Source organism: Drosophila persimilis, unplaced genomic scaffold (genome assembly GCF_003286085.1).
Source record: "Drosophila persimilis strain 14011-0111.01,24,50 unplaced genomic scaffold, DperRS2 tig00000191-arrow-pilon, whole genome shotgun sequence".
Lineage (NCBI taxonomy): Eukaryota > Metazoa > Arthropoda > Insecta > Diptera > Drosophilidae > Drosophila > Drosophila persimilis.
The window spans coordinates 6,776,817-6,785,234 of NW_020825298.1; the positions used below are offsets into that span (position 1 = coordinate 6,776,817).

At 42.4% G+C, this 8,418-nt stretch overlaps 1 protein-coding gene and 1 long non-coding RNA gene across 2 annotated transcripts; one reads left to right on the forward strand and one right to left on the reverse strand.

Annotated features, from left to right (window-relative positions):
- Window positions 1-449, forward strand: LOC113565779. The gene has a single exon (XM_026988899.1). The coding sequence runs from the start codon at window positions 48-50 to the stop codon at window positions 324-326; it is 279 nt and encodes a 92-aa protein (XP_026844700.1). The 5' UTR covers window positions 1-47; the 3' UTR covers window positions 327-449.
- A 1,293-nt stretch (window positions 450-1,742) lies between these two features.
- On the reverse strand, window positions 1,743-2,537 carry LOC113565794. Its single transcript, XR_003408796.1, has 4 exons — window positions 2,424-2,537; window positions 2,249-2,364; window positions 2,110-2,191; window positions 1,743-2,045 (listed from the first exon to the last, which is right to left on the reverse strand). It is a non-coding gene; the product is annotated as an uncharacterized LOC113565794 (long non-coding RNA).
- Between the last annotated feature and the right edge of the window lie 5,881 nt (window positions 2,538-8,418).

Sequence of the window (8,418 nt, forward strand, 5' to 3'; positions counted from 1 at the left end):
AAATTTTTGTATCTGCCTGATTTGCTTGGACTTTCCGGCCCCTCGAAATGGTCTGCCGCTTCAATCCGTTCTATGTGGGTCCAACGCCTCCCACCTGTTGTACCTCGGACACGATAAAGACCTGCGATTGTCCGCCCTGTTCACCCGAGACTGGCTACCAAGAGCCGCGTTGTCAGTGCGACCTTTGTTGTTCTGGTAAAAACGAGTGTGCACCGAAACCGGAAGCAAAGGCACAACCCGCCACGGCCAAGGGCTTTTCTAAGTGTACGGCCACAACGAAGACGATGATGTGCAGTCCGGCATGCCTTGAGCCCGCTAAAAAATAGACAATTTAACATCTTTGAATATGTCCAAGCAATGGGCAGGATATGACTAGAACTTTAATAAAAAATATATTGGCTGAAAGTATGTGAAAATCTAACTAGTCCAGAGAGTTTCAGGAAAGACATTTCTACACTCGTAGAAATATAAAAAATTTATTGAACTTCCTTATTATTTTCGGTATTAAAAAAACTCAATCATCCACTCCACTTCCTGGAAAAAATTAAATTAAGTGTACTGAAAAATATCCGGCATAGAAAAAATACAGAATTTGGGAACACGGCCATAAAAGACAGCTTGTGAAAACTCAATTACTTTCCGCTTAGCAGAGCACACACATCAATACCAGTCCAAACACATATCCATAGACATGGCCTTTGGTATATTAAATCAAAGTCAGCCACCACAAATATTTTCTCCAATTCAATTTGGCCATAAGAAAAGCAAAAACACAAGGCGAATGCAATAAAAACTCAATAAAAAGCAATGGAAACATAGAAAACCTTGCAGAACGGTCCTCAACAATTTGTCGTCTGCTACAAGTAAACGGTTTCTCTTTCACTCGATTTTCCTTCTGCATTTTCATCGTCTCCTTCGACTCCTTGAGGCGCACTAATTTCATTTTCCCACAGAGCAAAGTGGCTGCTGGTGGAGGGAACTGGTAATTGATTTCATTAAACCATTTACCAAGTGGAGGGGAATGCAAATTGCGAGACAATGGGAAATATCTGAATTAGAATCATTTCCCTATGCCCTTTCTATTGCTGCTTGGAAATCAGGGTTCATTTTGACAGGCAAAATCAGCTCTGACATCGTGTCCAACAAGCTCTGGCATATGTCCGTTACTCTTCTTATTTCTCTTTGGCATTAGGGGACTAATTCCTCTATTCTGACACGGCTTGTTCACTCGCCTGTCATCTGTGGGGACACACTTGTCTCTCCTCTGGGCATATCCATCGCTGTCTCCGATTCTTGTGGAGGCAGTGTCAGTGCTAGCATTGTTTTTTCAGCTGCTTGTAATGTGCCTTCTTTGCAAAAGTAAATATACAACTATTACTATCAATACTGGATGTCAACAGAAGCAGCGCTTCAAGGGACTACCAAAAACCCAGCCCTCACTGGTCCTTCTGTGGTTAAGGTAGTTCTCAATGTCAAGCATTGTCAGGATTTTAACAAATTGAGGGGATCCCCTCAATATAAGTCAGGCGCTTCTTTCATCTTGAAATCCAACCCGAAAGCCAATTAAATTCGAGTTGCTGAAGCGTATTTTTGATTGCATCGCTGCATCGAATTGGGTATGTGAAATGAAATTAAATAAGGAAGATAACACCACGAACTTGGCATACCCTTGAAGTTTTATGAACATTAAATTAAGCAGGCTTTTTGATTACCAAATCTTTCAAGAAAATATCCATGACATGATTAGATTTATAAAAAGAAATAAGTTGAAGAAATTAATTATGAACATATGTATAAGTATTAGGTTAAATTGTAATGTTAAGCGGTCCGTGTAGAAGGAGCTAAAGGATGCCTCTGTAGCCATTGATGGATCTGCTGATGATGATGACGGCCCCCAGGACTGGGCCTTTCATTTAAGTGCTGGATAACACTTTGAAACTGAAACACACAACACTGAAAGCGCAGAAGCGATGCACAGAATTCAAATCACTTCCAGCGCTTTTCATAATAGCTACAAACCCTGCCCAGGCCAATGAAATGTATAACTGAAATCACAAAAAATTAGTAATTAAAATACAAAATTAATGTAGAACCACTCGATCCACCCACCTGGAAAAATGATAGTCCCGAGCAAAAAGAATGGGAATAAATTGCTTAGATTTTTGCCTACTTTGAACGTTTGTTGGCTATCCTGCAGGGTAAAAGTGATTGAGTGTTTGCGGCCAAGGAAAATACATGCCTGACTGACCTTCCAATCTCCAACGATTATCAATATGCCCGACAACAAATGTAGGGGCGCACAAATACAGACCGTAACGGTGTACAAACAAACTACAATGTCGTAGTACCTAGAGTGTAGACCATCTAAAGATATTTATGGGGTACCGATAAGTTGCTCAGCAGATGGCAATTTTTGTACGCACGTTCATGTCCGATTACAGCGAGATAGCCCAGAATGCTCCACGTTAGGCCAAGGATTATGTTCCATACAGCAAAACACCAGGTACATATTTTATCGTACTCACTTGAAAGACACATTCTGATTGCAGATCTTTGGAAATAAGTTTTGAGATTAATGTGAATTCTATAGTCTAGACGTGTTTCTCGGGGTTCGCTATGATTGGAAAATGTGAGACTGTTTATTCATATCCTTAGGGAAGAAACTCACAAGGCATGCTCCCTTTTCGAAGCAATTTTCGCTCGAAGAGTATCAAATTCGCATCATATTGTCGACACCTAGCGACATCTTATTTTGCCATTTCCCTTTTCCGTTGCTTCCTTTTTGGTCTCGTTTCGCTGCTCGTGTGTCACTGACATTGTTATCCTTTCGTCCGGTGGCTTTGCGAATGGAATACGTATTCTTCTTTCCGCATCTTTGAAAACTCTACCCGAAAAGCCAAAGGGAGAGTACTCCTATCATCCCTCTGGAGTACTTCAACTCCACTTGTACTATCCCCCCCACCATCCGTGGTCTTGAGAGCCAGATCCAGCTTCTTCTGCAGCTTTCGTCTTGGCCATTATGTATGCATCCGTATGCAAATGCTGGCTGGGGCTTCATTTATCATTGACGTTGACTTTTATGCACGCCATAACTTTTGGATGTGCCTGGGCCGGACATTGATTTGGCGACGGAGTGGATGGAGTGTTCGGTGTTCGGTGGTCGGTGAAGGTTTTGAATTTTGATGTTGATTGCCCCGGATTGATGGGGCCACTTCATGGGGCACTTGAGTGTCCATCCAAGCGTCCATCTTTCGGGCTGTCTGCCAGTTCACGCCTCTTTGCTTTCAATTAATTAGTTTCGTAATTGGGGCTCAGGTGTCGCCTCTGCTGGCGCTCCTTGCCCTCGTCTGGCGTCTTGTATTTGCTGGCTCGCAATTGCGGCTGGCGGTTTATTTGCATACAATCAAACAATTTGAAATTGTTGCAGATTCTGCTGAAATGGCTGGGGATTTACTGAAGTGTTTACTCTTCCCAGCAGCTAATTAGTTGTGCAAATTTTCAATCGAGACGGGTCTTTGCCTAACGATTGCTTCGGGTTCAATTGAAGGATGTGGAATGCCGAGTAATTAGGCTGCACAATTTTCAGTTTGCTTTCAACCTGCATCAATATTTGCTTTCATTTGCTCTAAAATAAGTGTGATTTAAGCTTCCTTGGGCTCTCCTGTTGCTCACATTCTATCCGACATGCAGTACTAATTTTTATGGCTGCCATTATTTATGCACACGCACTCCGCCAAGACAAGATAATGTATGGGCAAATAGGGCAAAATATTAAATGCCACTATATATCTGCCCGACTCCCACCATAAATAGCTGTCGAGGAGCCACTTAGAACAACATTCGCAAATTATGTATACAGCCCTTCGAGTCGTGTCGTGAAACGGAGCGGAATTTTGGTTGGGCGGAAGCTGAGGGCCCAAGGACAAACATTTTGGCAGCCCAAGCCCAGCCCAGCCATGGTCGGGTGTTTGTTTGTTATTCCTGGTCGTGCGTGTTTTAATGCCAACACGTTTCACTCTGTGTTTGTGTCTTCATGCTTTCCAATTAAGTCTGAGAGAGAGATAAAACAAAGGTGGGAAAGCCAGGCGAAAGTTTCGTTATGAGTCAAGACAATGGCGCTAACTTGGCTCTGGCTTTGGCTCTGCCACTGGCTCTGTGCTGTTTTTGTCCTTTGCTGCGAGTATTTGTTTGCTGTCAAAACAACTTTTGGCTTCTGCCATCGTGTGTGTCTTGGCTCAAGCCGCAGGAAAAGAAAGCATTGCCTGCTTCTGGGCGCATCGAGCATCATCCAACTTAGGGACAGAGGCAGAGCAAATCGATTGAAGGGCAATGGAGTGTTAGGGAGAATGATACTCCCCCTCACACGATATATTGGTAAAAGATAGTTAATCATCGATGGAAATGGAATAACATACATATATACTCGTATAGGATATTGGATGATGATGCGGCGGTAGCTGAACTCCAGAGGCAAAGACTCTGGGATCTAATCCAGATAGTTCGTTTGTGACATGTTCCGTAAAGGAGTGGCCCATCTATGTACTGAATGGTTAAAGGCAGGACCACATTATTACTTATTTGTATTTGAATATTCAGGCATGGCTTGCGAAGACTTGGGAAGTGGACTTGGGAAAGTTGGACTGCACTTAGTCTCTGTGACTCTGCAGACTCTGATACTCTCTGTGGCCTCCCACCAAATGCCACATATATGCACAGTTCTATGGGGGTTTACTGTGTAGTACAGCTTAGCATCAGGCTAAACAAACAGGCTACTTACAGCACTATTTCACATAAATTCATAGCCCACAGATTTTGCGTCCAACATAAACTGCTGCAATTTTCCATCGATCCATTAGTTAATTATTATTTTGAGCATCCAAAACGCTTCCAGCCTATTAACTTTCCGCATATCTATTCACGGGAATTCACGGATTACATCCTTCATCCATTCGCGCTGCTCATCGAGTATTTCGCTCAATTTCCAGCCCCTCACTTAACCTAATTATGTGAAAAATAATATTTTTTTTTTGCAACCCACGCACTCATTTGGGGCCCATTAAATATTAATGAATTCTGTTGATTAGAGGAATACTGTTTCCATGGCAGCCCTTTTGTAGAATGAGTTTTCCCCCGGATAAAAATTGTCTGCTAAAAGGGAATTTCCCTTTCCGAAAAGCAAAATGAGAACCATATTGTAATCATTTCATTGGTGAAGGGCAACAGTACTTAATAACCAAATAAAGGAGAGCATTAAGCTAAGCCGATTTAGGTATCGATTGCACACACGAATTCATTCGTTCATTCATTCAATCATTCCTATAATTTGGAGACACACCCCTCGCAAAGAGGCGAAGGATAAATCGCAGGACAAACAGCTGTGTCAACTTTTTGGCCCGCGACATTTTGCAAACTTTTGTGCAAAGTGTAAATTTAAGCTGATTTATAGGTTGTCTTTAATACCCTGCTCCCCTGGGGGATCCGGAGTATATGCTTGTTGATGATAAATATGTAGCACATGTAAAAAAAGGTACACGACACTGAAGGACTTGCATCTGGACGTACATTATTTTTTGGGTTCAGATAGACTACTATAAAGAATTTTTAAAACTTTGAGATTGGTATGGATTTAAAGAATATTTAAAAATTATTCACAAACATTTTTGAGGCCTCAGTTGGAGAATAATTGTATATCCCACAATTTTTAAGAAATATATACTTTACCTACCAATCTAAAATATTTTTAAAGAATTTTCAGAAGATCTGAAAGGCTCTAAGACTACTAAAGTAATTTTGTCCCAACTAAAAGTCTGCCAAAGACTGAATCAAGTATGAGAGGGTAAATTTTAGGTGCAACATCATTGAATTTTCTTATTTTGGTTGATGAAATGCTTACAATGCCCGAATGTCAAGAAATCAGAGTGAAGTAATCCGCTTATGCGAGCAACATTTGATGCTGGTGCGAACTTTGAATAAACTCCAGAGACCAGCGCAGACAACAGGCAGCAATAATAAAGAAGTCATTTGCATTTGTTCGCCATATGAAAAGGAAAGATTAGGCAAACGATCATTGATTTTGCCGCACACAATGGGGATAAATAAAGTATTTGTTATTGCAATTTAATGGTAATTTTTGCAACAGGAATCATGTTTTGATTTAATTGGTTTTTCCTTAATATTAAATTTATGGTTTTCAGCATTTGCCACTGGGTTTCGAGCACCTTTGTGTCGCTCACATACCGAGAAATAATATTTTCGGTCATCTCATCGTCGGCGTCATCATCATCAGCGTCCACTTGGCTGGGCTCTCTAACGTGTTGTTAATTATGTTTCCGGCGACAGTCTGGCAGCGACAGGCAGCCATTACTTAGGCCGGGGCCATGTGCATGAGGTAAACAGTGTAAGACCCAACAAAATGATTAATGCACGAACTTGCCGGGCAACCAAAAAAGAAATTTATTGGCGCAGAAAATCCACGGATGTTTTATACTTTTCAAGATTATTGTTTCGCTTTATTTTCTCCAACCTCTTCGTCTTGTCGATCAGCCAAAAAGTGCCCTCAACCCAGCTCCGATCTCTATTTCTTCCATAGTTCTCGCATAGTTCTAGTTCGCAGAACTAGAACTATCGGATGATTATTCATATCGATACTTATTCAGATACTTACGATATTTCGTACAACGTTAATAGTAAATACAATTGTAGATTAACACTAATAATTATAAGCTAGCTATAATACTAAAACAACCTAACAAATTATATGAAGAGAACCCCCCCCAAACTACCCAATATGCCACCCATCCATGCACCTACACCCCCAAAGCTGTTGCTTGTAAACCTGTGAACCTGTGTTGCAAAATGTCAACTGATTAACAGCGAGAGATAGAGCCAGAGCGAGAGGATGTGTTATTAACACGCCACGTAAACCGACAATGACGTAAGACAGACTACGCTACGAAGCGAGCACACAGACTCTCGCCCGGCAGAAGGACATGCGTGTAAGTGTAAGTGGCAGTGGCTGCCACTCCAGGAGATAGCTCTCGACTGACGGAGGCACCCATCAGACAACGGAACTGCGGAGGCACGAGGCGAACTAACAGGAAAGTGGTAATTAAACTGGTTACAAACCAGGAACTGAGGTTGGGAAACTGTTCGGAAAACTGCCCAACAGAATAAATAAGAAATTAGTAGGGGAGGGAACTATGTGACACATCTTAAATGGGAAGAGGGAATAGTAATAAATTACTACTAATTAAAGAGCTAGATTTTTTATTCACAGTTAATTAAAAGCATTTTTAACAGGTCCAACAAATAAAAGGTAAAAAAAATTATCGTTTATCGAAAGAAATGAGCCACTGGTGTAGTAATTAAAGACAGGAAATTCGCTTACTAAAGTAATTAAGAGAACTGTCAATCAGTCTTTGAATCGCCCCCCCTCATACAGCAGTCCTATATACCCCAACCATACCATCCATCCATGTGTTGCCTGGGGGGAGGGTATAAATACTGGAGGGGGGAGAGAAAAGTTGATGCCCCGTGATAAAACTGCGGAAGCGGAAAAAATGCCGATAGCATCTGCTCGGTTAGGGCAAAAGAAAGCGAATACAGGCGCAAAAAGGAAGCTGCAAAATGTTTGCCAAAGCCAAGTCGGTTCAGGCCAGGTCAGGTCCGGAGCGAAGAGGAGCTGTTGGTTGGCTTTTCATGTATGCCTGACACACGCTGTCTTAAATAAGAAAGCAGGCAGAAAGAGGGAAAAACTGTTATTCACCTGTCTACCCACACAAGCACACAGACACACACACACAAATAAAGGCCAGACCCGCCTCAACAATTTTCCGCTGTACTCGTATCGTACATATGAGGAAGGGAACGTGGGCTGATAGGGAGCCGCATAAACGATTTCCCTGACTTGTTGGGGGTTAACCTTGTCGCCTGCACTAGCTGCTGGCTCCGCCGCTTACCAGGCAGGCATCTGCCGCACCTACCCCCTCCCCACCCCACCCGCACCTGAGCCCCCGGGTGTCGAGTTCAGCTTCCGTTCTGGATGCCAGAAGCCTGGCACGGAAATCGGTTTGTCTTCCGGCTGCGTCGTTGTGCGTACTTTTTGCGCTGCATTTCTATGATATCCTTCGGGCAAGGAAGCGTACAGCTCGGGGGGTTGTCCTGGTTAACGAGCTGTTGTTGGCTCCATCTGCCTGGAATATGCTCCTGTATTCTTTGAACTTAACATTTTGACTGAGTGCAAGAGAAATTCCGTCAGATTTTTCTTGCATCAAGGACAGTTTCCCTTTATTCTTATTAACTGTCTTTCCTCGGTGCATCTCTTGGGTTGCAAATCTGTCAAACACATTTTTGCGGTAAAGAAACCGCACAGCGAAGGAGAGTATCCTTCCGCTTATTCAGCTGATGAAAAATCCATGC

Excerpts from the sequence above, each read along its gene's own strand:
- LOC113565779 (XM_026988899.1), top strand. The coding sequence starts at position 48 with ATGGTCTGCCGCTTCAATCCGTTCTATGTGGGTCCAACGCCTCCCACC.